Consider the following 17552-nt stretch of genomic DNA (forward strand, 5'->3'; position numbering starts at 1 on the left):
TTAAAAACATTTCTGAGCAATGACAATAACCCAAGACAGCTGGCCAAGACTAGAGTACCTAACTTTTGTAATATTTATAACTTAACATTTGTTTAGCCCCATGCAGTAAACAAAGCACTTTCATTTTCTTATTTCATCCTTAAAAAAACCTAGGTTCAAACACCAGTAAATAAGTGGTAGAACCAGACTCAAACCAAAATCTTCTGAATTCATCTTCAGTGTTCTCTTGGTTAACACCTGCTGTATACAAAAATATTCATAGCAACATTATTCTTTTTTAAATATTTTTAATTATTTTTAGAGAGAGAAGGGAGAGGGACAGAGAGAAACATCAATGTGAGAGGGGAACACTGATGAGCTGCCTCCTGCACACCCCCTACCCAGGACAGAGCCGGCAACCAGGGCATGTGCCTTGACAGAGAATTGAACCTTTCCGTCCACCCAACCAACTGAGCCACACCACCAGAGCAACAACATTATTCTTAATAACCAAAACTCAGACATAACCCAAATGTCCATCAATAGTGAATGGATAATAAGTGAGGAATATCCACACAATATAATACTAAATATCAATATGAAGTTCATAAAGCATTATGGATGAACTCACATTTCTAACAATGTTGAAGGAAAGAAGTCAGATGCTATGTAAGTCCATTCACATAAAGTACCAAAAAAGGGCAAAATTAATCCTTGCTATTAAAAATCAGGATAGCAGTTATCCATGTGCAAGGACTCTGGTAATTTTATATTTCATGATCTGGGTTCTTGTGATGAGTTTACACTTATCTAAGCACATTTCTTTAAGATATACTTAAGTAAGAAGATTTTAAAAGATGGTCATATGCTATATTAACAGATAACTTTTGAGAGTTAAATCAGCTGCCTTTTTCTTTTCTAGGCACCACACTCTAACCCAGTGGTTCCCAAACTTCGCTAATCAATAAAGTCACCTGCAGGGCTTCTTGTACCTAGAGACTCTCTCAAGCTAGAGATTCTAATTCAAGACAATATGTGGTAGAAGGCCTACATTTCTTTTAATCTCTATGTGGCCCCGGCCAGGTGGCTCAGTTGGTTGGAGCATCATCCCATACACCAAAGAGGTTGCAGGTTTGATTCCCAGACAGGGCACATACCCAGGTTCAATCCCTGGTCAGGGTGTGTACAGGAGGCAAATGATTGATTTCTCTCTCATATCAGTGTTGTCCTCTCTCTCTTTCTCTCTTTAAAATCAATAAACATATCCTTGAGTGAGGATTAAAAAAATGAAAAGTGCCCTAAAGTGACTCAGTTGAATGTCAACCTATGAACCAAGAGGTCATGGTTTGATTTCCGATCAGGGCACATGCCCGAGTTTTGGGCTCAGTCCCAGTGGGGGGTGTGCATGAGGCAGCCAATCAATGATCCTCTCTCATCATTGATGTTTCTATCTCTCTCTTCCTCTCTTAAATCAATAAAAATATTTTTAAAAAGAAATTTTTAAGAGGTTAATAGAATGTCGAAACCCTTTTTCCACACATACACAACATAAAAAAATTAATGTAAAGTAGATAAATATTCACATAACCGCCAGAAAACTTTATATACACCCACCAAAGTCAAAGGCCAGTCAATGAATCAAAACCTTACCTCTGACCCTATATGGAATGCATAAAGACCAAGCAATGATATTCAATGAGGTTACAATTCTTAACGTGGGAAGAAATGGAAATTGTCTTACCACAGAGTTTTTCTTGGATCTTATGGGCCTCAGCTAATCTTTCTTCAGCAGCCCGTCTTCCAAGACCAGCTTCCTTTCTAGCAACAGCCAGGTCATATTCCAAACTTTGTCGCAATGCTTCTCCTTTTTCAACCTCAGAGCGTAGCCTGGCAATCTGGCCCTCATAGCTTGCCAGCTAAAAGCGAATTTCTGATATCATGAACCAATATTACAATATGTTTCCAAGATTATGAGATCATTAACCCAAACATTTACATTTCTTAGAAAAACTTGTTTCTGTAATATTTATAAGACAAGAGTTTATACTTTCTGAAAGACTAGAAAAAGAACTTACCAAATGACACTAGTAATTTTCTTATTTTAAGGAATCCACCAGAGGAAAAAAATTTTAATTCTTATATTAAATTCTTATAAAAATAAAGGAAAATCACAAGTTTTACTCAGATAAGTTATATCTAAGTAGTGGAAAAAATGCATGACACATAGTAAGCACTTAAAAATTCATTCCCTCCTCCACTCCTCCTAGTCTCTAAATGAAATCAAGAAGCAAACTGCATCAATATATAATTTGGTAAATATTGTCTATATTATTTCTCTTGATTATGACTTTACTGACAGAGCCTAAAGTAATAAAGATGTCAACTTTGCAGAGGTCTGAATGAGCTAATATCTAATTTACCTAATATTTAGAAAGCTAGATATCTAATGACTGGATTTAATTTACCTAATATCCTTCCATGAATTAATGTGACAGAACATAGGTCTGAAAATTAGAACTGGTGATTTGTAAAGTCCTTTCCCACTCTAAAATTCTATTGTCGAATCAAAGACTCATTAAATAACATTAAACACTTGCTATGTGCTAAGTACAGTGAAAGATATAAAAACCAGGAATTCAATACTATAGAAAGGCATATGGCATAACTTTTATAAAAGAGGTAAAAATGTTATATTTCAAAGAAAAGCAAAATGATGTGTTGCTGGTGGGAAATAAAAAATGGTAGCTCAGAAAGATGCTAGAAAAGTATCATTTAGGAAAGCTTTGAGCTACTATCAAATAAAAGACACAAGAATCTCTGCAGGACAACATCAGAAATCACTTAAGTCGCTATTAACATGTAGAGTGTAGCAACAACAGTTACATTTTTTCCACATATAAAAAATAAAATAATTTCCCATCCAAATTTTTAGAATAGCAATGCCTTCATAACACTATACTTATAAGAATTTACAAATATTTTTCAATAGTAAAAGAAAAAATCATACAACAACCTTAATTACAAAGACAATATTACTCTGAGGAGTGGAAGAAGCTTCACATGTTGTTACCCTCTGAGTTGATAATATCCCGTTTGTCTTGCAGCAATTCTAGTACCTGGATGATCGACTGCCTTTACTAATGTCCTTTTGTTGACAGACCTAAAGTAATGTCTATTTTCTTGACTGGACACTAAGTAACATAGCTCTTGGTATCAGAAATGGTCTCAAGATGGGTTTCTGGTATTGGGTGGTGAACCTATATGAGCCTAAATACAATGAAGAGCTCTACCTGGAAATGGGATACTAGGGATCCATGAGATATAGTGGGATCACAATTTTTTAAATTATCATGTACAGTTGTTTAGAATAAAGTTAAAGACGAGCCTGTGGGAAATAAAGTAGCAGCTGCATTTGACCATTATGGCAGTATAGTTCACTATAAGACCTTGAAGTAAAAAGGCTGTATCAGAGAATTTATAAAAACAAAATGATAATCTCAGCTCAAGATGGTCAGAAAACCAGAGAATTTCTATGTCAACTGTAAAAGAATCTCTTATTTATAACCCCAGGACAGACAAGGCTAAGGACTAGATCAAAAAAATCTAATTATGGGAAATGCAGAATTACAAGTTGAATTAAGAGCCTCCCCAAGTTTCTAATGTTAAGATGCTAAGTATCGCCCGGCCGGCGTGGCTCAGTGGTTGAGCGTTCCCGGGGGTTGCGGGCTCGATCCCCCGTATGGGAAGACAGCTGATCAATGATTCTCTCTCATCACTGATGTTTCTCTCTCTCCCTCTCTCTTCCTCTCTAAAATCAGTAAAAAAATAATAATAATAAAAATAAAAATTAAAGATGCTAAGTATCAATTGGGCATTAGGTAAGAAGGAAGGAGATGGGTGAGTGCTTTTGGAATTAGATACACCTAAAAAAATGTAAACTTCCAAATGCCCCCCCTGAACATCCCTTGCCAACAAAAGCAGCCTCTCCTCCCTGTCTGAGGTAACTAGCCTTCCCTTGCTTGAAGATTTAGTAATGACCACACCTGAAGCAGCTGTCTTGCAAGAGGATTTGCAAGACCAACCTCCACCACGTTTTGTCACTATAGACAGACTCAGAACTCTCTTTGCTGCAAGAGGAGAAATGCAAAATCAGGTCCAGAAGAAAATAGCTTATACAGCAAAAGAACTGCAAGATCTTGATAATCTTTTACTAGTGGGAACCTGCAGAACATATATAGGATTAATTTGGATTTAACTAGCTAGCTCTAACAGTTTGCTTGGATAGATGACTGTAAATTGATTTTAACAACGGCCTACAATCATTTAATGAGGTCAAAATGCCAGTACTTTCCTGATGTAATATGGAGACTTAAGGAGATGGGAGTAGTTTTATTACGAGCAAACCAAAACTTCCCCTTTCCCCTATTACGTTTTCTTGAAAAACCCAAAGGCATTCTTTTTCTAATTAAAATGCTATAACCTGCACTGGAGGATGCAGCACAAGCATCATTAGAAAGCTCTGGTGGCTAACCTGTATGTGCCAAAGATGATAATGGATGGTGGAGATAATGTGGGATATGCCACCATTGAGATGAACACCCCAATTTCAATTGCAATGATGGACTTTCAGAATGGCAAAGGCCAAGTGGTAGCAATTAGCCACTAGATAATGAATGCTGAAGAGCATAAGGTGTAGACGGCCAATCATTTGCGCATTTGATCTCAGATCCATTACCTAACCCCTTCTTTTGCTCTATTCTAGTATTTTATCATAGGAACTGTAATTCCCATGCTCCCATGCCAAATGGCTGTCAGTAGCTGGATCTCTTTTGAGGTTCCAGCTCCCCATACTTTCTCTCCACATTCCAACACTGACCGAACAACCCCTACCATGGCTCTACTTCCCATAAGACAGCCCCAGCTTCTGGACTCTGGTAACATTATCTGCTCCCACTGGCCCTCTGCCCTAGAGGTGGTGGTGGCCTCCTGCCATTAGTAATCTCTGGGTGGCTCCTAAGAATCCCTGTTTGGATTCTTAGGTCTTCCATCACCAGTACAATTCCCTCTATTAATGCCCTTCCTTTTACCTGATTGGATCTTATTTGATTTCCAGTACTATCCACATAGCTGATAAACATATCCTCTACCCTTGAGGTGGTTTTCTCGCGTAAGGTTCAACACATGCACTAAAACATTCAACAGCAGCAAAATATGTCCCTCCTTTTAAAAAATATATCCGCATTCTTTTAAGTCTGTATGCTCAACCACTATTTTAGAACCTTCTCTCTGGTTCTTCCTTTATGCCTTCTACAATATGTCACAGCCTCTAAAAAAAAGATTTTTCACAATTTTTGTCCCATGACCATTTTTGGCAATCTGGCAAAGCCTTCTTTTGCTCTATTCTAGTATTTTATCATAGGAACTGTAATTCCCATGCTCCCATGCCAAATGGCTGTCAGTAGCTGGATCTCTTTTGAGGTTCCAGCTCCCCATACTTTCTCTCCACATTCCAACACTGACCGAACAACCCCTACCATGGCTCTACTTCCCATAAGACAGCCCCAGCTTCTGGACTCTGGTAACATTATCTGCTCCCACTGGCCCTCTGCCCTAGAGGTGGTGGTGGCCTCCTGCCATTAGTAATCTCTGGGTGGCTCCTAAGAATCCCTGTTTGGATTCTTAGGTCTTCCATCACCAGTACAATTCCCTCTATTAATGCCCTTCCTTTTACCTGATTGGATCTTATTTGATTTCCAGTACTATCCACATAGCTGATAAACATATCCTCTACCCTTGAGGTGGTTTTCTCGCGTAAGGTTCAACACATGCACTAAAACATTCAACAGCAGCAAAATATGTCCCTCCTTTTAAAAAATATATCCGCATTCTTTTAAGTCTGTATGCTCAACCACTATTTTAGAACCTTCTCTCTGGTTCTTCCTTTATGCCTTCTACAATATGTCACAGCCTCTAAAAAAAAGATTTTTCACAATTTTTGTCCCATGACCATTTTTGGCAATCTGGCAAAGCCTTCTCAAGGATAAGTAATTAAATTCATAAAAAAATATGTGGGGGTAACAAAAAGAATCAAAGTACTAGTATAAAAACAAATATATGACATAAAAACAAATTTGTGATACTATAATCTATATACTTCTTTAATAACATTAAATAACAAGCTCTACTCTTAGGTCTAATAACCACTGTAATTTCAAAGTAGTGACAAGTATAAACAATATTTCAATATATATGCAATAACTGAATTGTGGTATCTATGATTTCTCTTGATGATAAATTCAAAACCACTGCTAATACTATTATGGCTTGTTGTTAAAAAGAGGACTGGCTGCATCAAATCCTTCATACCTGAAGAAATGTTTAATATGAATTAGAGATTAATAAAAATTAAAATGTTATTTTTCCCCATCCAAGTACACGGATTCCTTGATTTCTCTGTTTCCAAGGACCTTAGCTTAAGAACTTCAGCTCTTAAGACTGGCTGAATCAGTCAAACAATATCTTCAGTTCCTAACTGCTTGGTCTTAGGTTTCCAGTATCTCTTGGCTAAAGAAAGTTATATTGGCCCTAACCGGTTTGGCTCGGCGGAAAAAGCGTCGGCCTGCAGAATGAAGGGTCCCAGGTTCGATTCCGGTCAAGGGCATGTACCTTGGTTGCGGGCACATCCCCAGTGGGGAGTGTGCAGGAGGCAGCTGATCAATGTTTCTCTCTCATCAATGTTTCTAACTCTCTATCCCTCTCCCTTCCTCTCTTTAAAAAATCAATAAAATATATACTTTTTAAAAAAGTTATATTGCTCTTCTTTATCCTCTCCCATCTGTCCCAATTTTTAAGATCTACTCTTAGCAACTTTCAAATTTGCAATATAGTATTAACTGTAGTTACCATGCTGTAAATTACATCCCCATGACTTAATTATATCTAGAAGTTTATATCATTTGATACCCTTGACCATTTCACCCAACCTCCACACCCATCTATATTTCTATGACCTTCGATTGTTTGGATTATTTGTTTTTTAGATTCCACACATATTTGTCTATCACTAATTGACATATTTCACTTAGCATGTCTTCAGGGTCTAGCCATGTTGTTGCAATGGCAAAATTTCATTCTTTTTTAATAGCTGAATAATATTCCATTGTATGTATATACCATATTTTCTTTATCCATTCATCCACCAATGAACATTTAGATTTTAAAGATATTTTTTGCTAATCTAACAAAATAATAGAAATAGAATCACATAGAACAGACAGCTGTAAGAAGAGAGGAGCATTGGGGGATTGTGTGAAAAAGATGAAGGGATAAGTAAACAAATAAATAGCACATGCACAGACAACAGTGTGGTGTTTGCCAGAGGAAAAGGGGTTGGGGGGAGGTGGAAGAGGGTAAAGCGGGGAGAGATGGTGACAGAAAGAGACTTGACTTTGGGTGGTGAGCACACGATGCAGTATGCAGATGATGTGTTATTGAACTGTATGCTTGAAACCTGTATGATTTTATTAATCAATGTCACCCCAGTAAATTAAATTTTAAAAAATAATAAAATTAAAATAAAGACATTTTGTGCCAATCATCTACCATAATGGGTATTAGCACTAGGAATATCTGATAAGGCAAATTACAGGGTGTCCCCAAAAAATGTATACACACTTAAAAGCTGATAGCTCAATTTTGAAAATGAAATATACTGTTATAAACACTGCCTTTATAATCATTCAAAGTGTGTGTGTACATTTTTTGGGACACCCTATATATGTTCTTATTTTGGATGGCTAGTTTTATTCATCTCTGCCTTGCTTTATAAAAGGCATATTTGGAGATTATAGAGCAAAAAAAATTACTATATAATATAAGTAAAATCATCTGAACAAATAATTGAAACAATAAGAATAAATAGTAATATGAAACTGGCATTGAACCAATTCTAATTGCTTATTTTGAGAAAATTCTTTCTTCCCTGAAATAATTTCCCATCTCTTTAATGTGAACACGCTTCAAAACATTTTGATTAAATAAAGACAATAAATAGTGTGGTCTGCTAAGAGAAATCTGATGATAACTGCAAAAATAGATAAAAGAATATATTTAATACAAATAAATGATATGATTATCATGACACTAACGTACATTCGGTTTTAAAATTAAGTTTTGAGATTATGAATAATTAGCATGAATTTAACAAATGCCACTTTCTATTCACTATGTAATATTATAAGTAAATAAAAGCAATTACTTCAATCAACTCATTTTAAAATTACCTCATCTGCCATTAAAAATACAAATAAAACAATCATGTATGCGTTGCTTGTTATTTTAATCAGAAACCTCTCACTGTTCCTTAGAGACCCAGGAAAACATCATTTTTCAAACATTTATTCAACACACACCTGGTAAGGGCCTAAGCCATTGAGAGACAGAGAGACAAAGCCTGGTCACTGCTTTCAGATCTCAGGAAGCTTACAGACTAAGGAAGAGCAGGTAAGCATGAAATAAATGTTTTAACTCTAAAATATCTGCAAAGCAGCATTTGGAAAAGCAAAGGAAGGAGTGATCAGTGACACCTATGGAGGCTTTAAAAGGTTTCCTGACAGAACAGCATCAGAATTTAGTAAAAAGGGAAGAAATACAAACTGTTTATACTTAAGTGTCAATAAATTATAGCTACTATTACAATGCACAGGCACTTTATAAATCTGCTTAATTACTACAATAATCTTTTGGGACCAACATTTCAGAAAAAGAAACCAGTGATGTACAACTCGCCCAAGGTCACATATCTTATAAATAGAAGGGCAAAGAATAAATCCAAATCTGTGAAAGTCAATATTCTTTCCACTACATAGGCTGCCTAAGCTGAGCTTTAAAAATAAGTAAGATTTAAAAAGAGAAAAAGTAGCAAACAGAAAAAGACAGAAGTGACATAAATATATAATTCATTACTTAAATTTACAGGAAAAGGTAACTACTGTCCTTGGAATATATACATCCTATATAATAAAAACCTAATATGCTAAGTGTCCAACCATTAGTTCAACCATTCAACCAGTTGCTATGATGTGCACTGACCACCAGGGGGCAGATGCTCCCACCTGTAGGTTACCTTGCTGCTAGATTCTGGCCAATAGGGACTGGATGAGACAGGCCAGACATGCCCTGGAGCCCTCCCGCAGTTCATTCCCGGACTCGATCATGCACTGGTGGGGTCCCTCGGCCTGGCCTGAGCCCTCTCGCAATCTGGGACCCCTCAGGGGATGTCAGAGAGCCGGTATCAGCCCATCCCTGCAGGCCAGGCTGAGAAACCCCACCAGTGCACGAATCCGTGCATCGGGCCTCTAATCCTATCTAATAAAAGAGTAATATGCAAATTGACCGTACCTCCGCTACTCCCACAAGCAACACCCACCACCCAATCAGGAGCGAGTATGCAAATTAACCCAAACAAGATGGCTGCGGCCACGGAGAGAGCAGGAGGCTTGGGTTTTCCCAGCAATGGAGGAAGCCAAGCTTTCCGCACACCCTGGCAGGCCCAGGCCTCCCTCAAGGCTACAAAGTTTCAATTATAGAAGATAAATAAATCCCAACAAAACTGGCGTCAGCCATGGAGCTGGAGAGAGCAGGAGGCTTGAGTTGCCCCCGGCGATGGAGGAAGCCAAGCTTTCCGCACACCTTGGCCGGCCTAGGCCTCCACTCAAGGCTACAAAGTTTCAATTATAGAAGATAAATAAATCCCAACAAAAATGGCTGTGGCTAGGGAGCAAGCAGGAGGCTTGGCTCCGCTTAAGTCTACAAAGTTTCAATTATAGAAGATAAATAAATCCTAGATACCGGGGCCTCCGCTTGGGTCGCCAGGGGGCGTGTCTGGCCAGCAAACCACCACAGGCCCCTCGCCCAGGCCGCCCCATGTCCCAAGAGAACCCCCACCCTGATCCGAAACACCCTTCAGGGCAAACCAGCTGGCCCCCACCCGTACACCAGGCCTCTATCCTATCTAATAAAAGAGTAATTTGCAAATTGACCATCACTCCAACACACAAGATGGCTGCCCCCATGGGGACAAAGATGACTGGCCCCATGTGGACACAAGATGGCCACCACAAGATGGCCAGCAGGGGAGGGCAGTTGGGAGGGACCAGGCCTGCAAGGGAGGGCAGTTGGAGGCAATCAAGCCTGCAGGGGAGGGCAGTTAGGGGTGACCAGGTTGGCAGAGGAGGGAAGTTGGGGACGACCGGGCCTGCAGGGAAGGGCAGTTGGGGGGACCCAGGCCTGCAGGGGATAGCAGTTGGGGGGGACCAGGCCTGCAGAAGAGGGCCAGACCTGCAGGGGAGGGCAGTTAGGGGCAAACAGGCTGGCAGGGGAACAGTTAGGCATCAATCAGGCTGGCAGGGGAGTGGTTAGGGGGTGATCAGGCTGGAAGGCAGAAGCGGTTAGGGGCAATCAAGAAGGCAGGCAGGCGAGATCGGGCCTAAACGGGCAGTTGGACATCCCTCGAGGGGTCCCAGATTGGAGAGGGTGCAGGCTGTGCTGAGGGACACCCCCCCCGTGCACGAATTTCGTGCACCGGGCCTCTAGTATACATATAAAATACATATATACATACACACATACTAATAAAATAAAAGGTAGAGTAATATAAAAAATTAAAAATTTATAAATTACAGAGATTAAAAGTTTCATACTCAAATTTCCTTGTTTAAGAGATTGTTGCATGACTAAGACCAAAGAAACCTACATTAAGATTTCAAAAATGGGGATCCAAACCAAGATGGCGGAAAGGTAAACACCTAAACTGCTGCCTCGCACAACAATTTCAAAACTACAACTAAAAGACAGAACGTCTATCAGCCAGAACCACAGGAAAGCTGGCTGAGTGGAAGTTCTACAACTAGAAGGAAAGAGAAAAGAGCATTGAGACGTGCACAAGCGCTGAAAAGCTGAGAGGTGCGCACAGCAATCATTGTTTACTGCGCTGGAGCACGGGACGCCGGGACTTGGAAACGCGGAGACACAGAGACAGCTGACTGGCAGCCATCGCTCTTTGCCACGCCCTAGCCTAGTGATTCCCTGAGACCCCACCCCGCACAATCTACAAACCCACCCAAGCTCCAAGCAGCGGCTTTTGCATATAAATGGTCTTCTCTATCGCAGCTTAACCTAACAAACTGCAGCTCGGTCAGACAGCTCAAAACCTCCAAACCACAAGCAAAGAGGAGAAAACTGTAGTTCTCGCTATAGCTCCTGCTGGGTAGCCTCAGACAGTAGCTGACCTGCACCCCATTGGAGATCCAGAAGCTAATGTATCTAGTGCTCAGTGTGAGACGACACCAGATTTCAACTCTTCACATCCATAAGTGACACATTCAGAGGCAGACTCAGTGAGCACCAAAGCCCCACTGAAGCAAGTCCTGCCCCATAAGCGTGTCTCCAGCACAGCAGTTCTTCCATTATATACACAGCTGGTCCTCACAGCCAACTGGCCTGGAGGTCAATTCCTCCCAGTGTACCAACAGCAATCAAGACTTTGCACTCAGCCCACAAAGGGGTGCACCAAGAGTGTCCACCTTGCCCTAACCGGTTTTGCTCAGTGGATAGAGCGTCGGCCTGCGGACTGAGGGGTCCCAGGTTCGATTCTGGTCAAGGGCATATACCTCAGTTGTGGGCACATCCCCAGTAGGAGGCAGCTGATCAATGTTTCTCTCTCATCGATGTTTCTAACTCTCTATCCCTCTCCCTTCCTCTCTGTAAAAAAATCAATAAAATATATTTTTTTAAAAAAGAGTGTCCACCTCAGGTGATAGGCTGAACCACTGGTCACCTACCACAGAAAACCACTCCATCAACACAGGGAAGCAGAAAAATGCGGAGACAAAGAAACATGTCACAAATGAAAGAAATGGAGGAAAGCAAAATACTGGACATAGAGTTCAAAACCACATTTATAAGGTTACTCAAGAATCTTCTAAAAACCGCCAAGAAACTTGATGAGACCTCCGAGGAGCTTAGTGAGACCTTCAAGGACCTTAATGAGAATGTCAAAAAAATGGAAAAGGACCAGTCAGAAATTAAGCATACACTGTCTGAAATAAAGAATATACAGAAATTCAACTATAGATCAAAGGACCCCAAGAATCAAACCAAAGATCTGAAATATGAAGAAACAAAAAACACCCAACCAGAAAAACAAAAAGAAAAAAGAATCCAAAAATATGAAGCTAGTGTAAGGAGCCTCTGGGACAACTTCAAGCGTACCAACATCCGAATTATTGGGGTGCCAGAAGAAGAGAGAGAGCAAAATAATGACAGAAAACTTTCCCTACCTGGTGAAAGAAAAAGACTTACAAGTCCAGGAAGCGCAGAGAACCCCAAACAAGAGGAATCCAAAGAGGACCACACCAAGACACATCATATTTAAATTCCAAAGGCAAAAGACAAAGAGAGAATCTTGAAAGCAGCAAGAGAAAAACAGTCAGTTCTACCTACAAGGGAGTACCCATACGACTGTCAGCTGATTTCTCAACAGAAACTATGCAGGCCAGAAGGGAGTGGCAAGAAATATTCAAAGTGATGAATAGCAAGAACCTACAACCAAGATTACTCTACCCAGCAAAGCTATCATTCAGAATTGAAGGTCAGATAAAGAGCTTCACAGACAAGAAAAAGCTAAAGGAGTTCATCACCGCCAAACCAGGATTATATGAAATGCTGAAGGGTATTCTTTAAGAAGAGGAAGAAGAAGAAAAAGGTAAAGATAAAAATTATGAACAACAAAATGACAACAAATACATACCTACCAACAAGTGAATCTAAAAATCAAGTGAATAAAAAATCTGATGAACAGAATGGACTGATGAATATAATAGAATCAGGGACATAAAAAGGGAGTGGACTGACAATTTTCAGGGGGAAGGGGGTGTGAGGGGTGCGGGAAGAGATTGGACAAAAAAATCTTACACCTATGGATGAAGACAGTGGCGGGGGGTAAGAGCATGGGGTTGAGTGGGGAATCAGGTGGAGGGGAGCTATGGGGGGAAAAAAAAGAGGAACACCTGTAATAATCTAAACAATAAAGATTTTAAAAAAAATAAGATTTCAAAAATGTCTAATTTACAAATCTTTTAGTCACCAATGCTTTCATCAATCAATATTTTAATCAAGATTACCAATTAATTAAAATAAATTTAAGACAACATACAAATAAATATAATAACTAGTTAAATTTCTACTTTAATATTCCTATGCAATTCCACTATGTAAAAAAAAAAAATCCATTTTCTTTATAAGTCCCTTTTTAAGCACAAAAATGTTATGGTGATAAGTGTTAAACATAGAGTTTGTAATATAAAATGAATTTAATTTTTTAATTCCTCACTTGAGGATATTTTACTTAATAACTTGAGAGAGACAGAGAAAGAGAGAGAGAGAGAGAGAGAGAGAAACATCAATGTGAGAAAAACCAATCAGTGGCCTCCTATACCCATCGGGACCGGGAATCAAACCCGCCACCTTTTTGGTGTAAGGGATGAGGCTCCAACCTACTGAGCCACTGGGCCAAGGCAAAATGAATCTAAATTAATCTATTTTTAACATTATTGGAGAAGAAAATAAATTCTACCTCTGCATTGTGCTTAGTTGTTATTTCTAATTTTTCTCTCTTAGCCCGATGGAGTTTCTTTCTGAAATCAGTAGTAATATCCAATTCTGCTTCACTTTTAGACATTTGTTTTACATCAGGTGAGACATTCTTCAACCTATAAAATGAGATTAAAGTAAAATACAATTCTCCATAAGTATATTTTCAGCACTTCTGGTATTTCTGATAACTATTTTTCCAAAAAAAATATTTAAAAAACACACACTGAGAACATGATACGGTCCTGCCCCCCAAAAAAACTTACAATCTAGTAAAAGATGTTGATTGCTAGGTAGAAATGCAAAACAGTATACAACTAGAAACAAACCACTGTTCATTGGAAAATCACCACATTGTTCAAGATTGGTACTTAAGGCTGTCTGATCCTATCACAAGCTGAGCAGTTTTGCAAGAGACTAAGTTCTTTCCTTTTTACCTCTTTAAAATATTTTACTTATTATATATGTAATACATATTACAAAAAGAAAAAGTATAAATAAGAGAATATAGATTCCTGCATTAAAAGGGCATGCTAAAGCACTCTCTCCCAAAAATTAAAATTTTAATTAAAATAACAGCAAAGGGCCCTGGCCTGTGGAGGTTGGTTGGGTGGGTGTTGTCCCCTGCACCAAAAGGCTACTGGTTCGATTCCTGGTCAGGGCACATGCCCGGGTTATGGGTTCACTCCCAGGGAAGGGGCATGCAGGAGGCAACTGATCAATGTTTCTCACATCAATGTTTCTCGCTCTCTCTCTCTAAAAATCAATTTTAAAATATTTTTAAAAAATAATAACAACAATAAAGAGAATTTAGAGGTATAAAATCACAAGAAAAAAGAACACAGAAGATGAGCCAATAGCAATAAAATATTGAAAGCTGAAAGCAAGCGGGCAAGTGTTAACTGATTCACGTATGAGAGTTAAATTCAAAGTCAACAGTGGGGAAAGCAACCTGATTTACACCAGAGTCCCAACAAGCTCAGTTCATTGGCAACACCTTTGAAAATGGAGGTGAAAATAGAGCCGAAAACAGAACTGGTTTGAAGTCTACCAAATTAATAATGAGATCAAGTCCTCTACCTTATACGCCATACAACTGAATGCCAATCTCTTCCCCTCTCTGGCAGCATATTACAGATTTATTCCCTGGACAGGATAAAACAGAAGGTCTCTGGATTGGAGACATCAGATACAAATGGGCTAAGGCAGTGGTCGGCAAACTCATTAGTCAACAGAGCCAAAAATCAACAGTACAACGACTGAAATTTCTTTTGAGAGCCAAATTTTTTAAACTTAAACTTCTTCTAACGCCACTTCTTCAAAATAGACTCGCCCAGGCCGTGGTACTTTGTGGAAGAGCCACACTCAAGGGGCCAAAGAGCCGCATGTGGCTCGTGAGCTGCAGTTTGCCGACCACGGGGCAAAGGGATCCATACTAAAATCAAAAGACTCAAGTAAAAATGTATATAATAGATGAGAACCCTGGTCTTCTAATACTTCTTGTCTGCCAGAACAATGGCAACCAAGAAGAAAATGGAATGGTCCTCCCTGGATAGTCTGACCAGCATAGTGAAAAGACCTAAAAATGCTGATGCTAGAAGTTTTCCAGCAAAACAGAGAATGCCACAAACACAAAGCCTCACACAGTGAGCTTCCAATCATCATTTTACATTTCCACCAGCAGTGTATGAGGGTTTTAGCTACCTCCTCGCCAACACTTATTTTCTGAGTTTTTTATTCTATTCATTCTCGTGAGTGTGAAGCGATGTGTCATAGTGATTTTAATTTGTATCTTCCTAATGAGTAATGTGGTTGAGCATCTTTGCATGTGCTTTTTTTGCCACTTATATATCTTCATTGGTGAAAAACCTATTCAGGTCTTTTGCCCGTTTTAAAACGGGGTTTTTCTTTTGGTATTTTTTTTTTGCCTGACAGGCGTGGCTCAGTGGTTGAGCCTGGACCTATGAACCAGAAGGTCACACAATTCAATTCCCAGTCACTTTAGAATAAAATTTCAAAGTTTCTTTAAAAAATTAATGTAATTTTACTATAAGGTAAAATAATGCTATACCTAAGAATCTACCCAAAAGAAATGAAATCATATATCCACAGAAAGACTTGTACACAAATGTTCACAACATAATAATCAAAAAGTGGAAGCAACCCAAATGTCCATTAACTGGTGAATGGGTAACCAAAACATTTAATATGCATACAACGGAATACTATCCAGCATTAAAAAGAAAGTACTGATAAATGCTACAACATAATAAACTTGAAGAACATGCCCAGTGAAAGAAGCCAGACACAAAAGACCTTGTATTGTATAATTCCATTTACATGAATTGTTCATAAAAGGCAAATCTATAGAAACAGAAGTAGATTAGTGGTAAATAGTGGAGTTTAAATAACTTCATTTACCCAGATTCTAGAATTCTGAAGAGTAACATAGCCATTAAAAATTATGGCATATCTGCCTTACCTGGTTTGGCTCAGTGGATAGAGCGTCAGCCTGTGGACTGAAGGGTCCCAGGTTCAATTCCAATCAAGGGCACATGCCCGAGTTGTGGGCTTGATCCCCAGTAGGGAGCGTGCAGGAGGCAGCCGATCAATGATTCTCTCTCATCATTGATGTTTTATCTCTCTCTCCCTCTCCCTTCCTCTCTGAAATCAATAAAAAAAAAAAAAGTTTATAACAAAAAAATTATGGCAAGGAGAAACCAAGATGGTGGCATAGGTAAACACCTAAACTGCAGCCTCGCACAACAATTTCAAAACTACAACTAAAAGACAAAACGACATCATCCAGAACCACAGGAAGGCTGGCTGAGTGGAAAATCTACAACTAGAAGGAAAGAGAAAAGCACACTGGGACTCAGAGGAGCTGCAGAAGGCAGAGGTACGAAGACGTGCGCGCGGAGAGGGCTGGCAACTGAGTACGAGGCTGGCTTTCTCAACCGGGAGGGAGACAGAAGCTCCCTACTCCTCTGAACTCCAGTTCCAGGCGAGACTCTGGGGACCCAGACTCATTCGGAGAGAAACTGGACTGTCTGGCAGCAGGCGAAACTCGAGGGCGGCTTTCTCTCAGAGGTGCTTGCAGCGATTACTGCAGGACACTGAGACCCAGGGGGCCTCTTAGCACAGGGCTGATCGGAAGCCATTGCTGTCTGCTCCACCCTGAGAATCCGCCCCATCCAAGCTGAGTACAGAGGCTTTTGCAAGACTTGTCTCATAAGGGTGTTCTCCCAGTGGAGACACAGCTGATCCTCACAGCCAATTGGCCTGGAGGTCAATTCCTCCCAGTGATACCAACAACAATCAAGGCTTAATTACAACAAGACTGCGCACACAGCCCACAAAGGGGTGCACCAAGAGTGGCCACCTCAGGTAACTGGGAAGGCTGAGCCACTGGGCCCCATAGGACACCTAGCACACAAAGCCACTCTATCAGCTCAGGGAAGCAGCCAAAATGCAGAGACAAAGAAACAGTTCACAAATGAAAGAAATGGAGGAAAGCAATCGACTGGATATAGAGTTCAAAACCACGGTTATAAGGTTTTTCAAGAATTTTCTAGAAAAGGCCGAAAAATTTAGTGAGACACTCGAGGATTTGAAAAAGGACCAACTAGAAATTAAGCATACACTGACTGAAATAAAAAATAACATACAGAGATCCAACAGCAGACTAGCGGATCGCAAGAATCAAGTCAAAGATTTGAAATACAAAGAAGCAAAAAACACCCAACCGGAAAAGCAAAATGGAAAAAGAATCCAATATGAAGATAGTGTAAGGAGCCTCTGGGACAACTTCAAGCGTACCAACATCCGAATTATGGGGGTGCCAGAAGAAGAGAGAGAGCAAGATACTGAAAACCTTTTTGAAGAAATAATGACCGAAAACTTCCCCCACCTGGTGAAAGAAA

General features: G+C 39.7%; 1 protein-coding gene across 1 annotated transcript in view; it reads right to left on the reverse strand.

The window, feature by feature from the left end:
* CCDC171 (coiled-coil domain containing 171) overlaps positions 1-17552 on the reverse strand; it is a 300242-nt gene that overhangs the window by 272537 nt on the left and 10153 nt on the right. Inside the window, exons 3-4 of the mRNA XM_080668398.1 lie at positions 13613-13748; positions 1721-1895 (exon numbers count right to left, since the gene is read on the reverse strand). Coding sequence (XP_080524524.1) covers positions 1721-1895; positions 13613-13748 — 311 coding nt within the window. The remainder of the gene's footprint in view (positions 1-1720; positions 1896-13612; positions 13749-17552) is intronic.

The sequence above is a fragment of the Plecotus auritus genome (assembly GCF_963455305.1).
Source record: "Plecotus auritus genome assembly, chromosome: 5".
Taxonomy (NCBI): Eukaryota; Metazoa; Chordata; class Mammalia; order Chiroptera; family Vespertilionidae; genus Plecotus; species Plecotus auritus.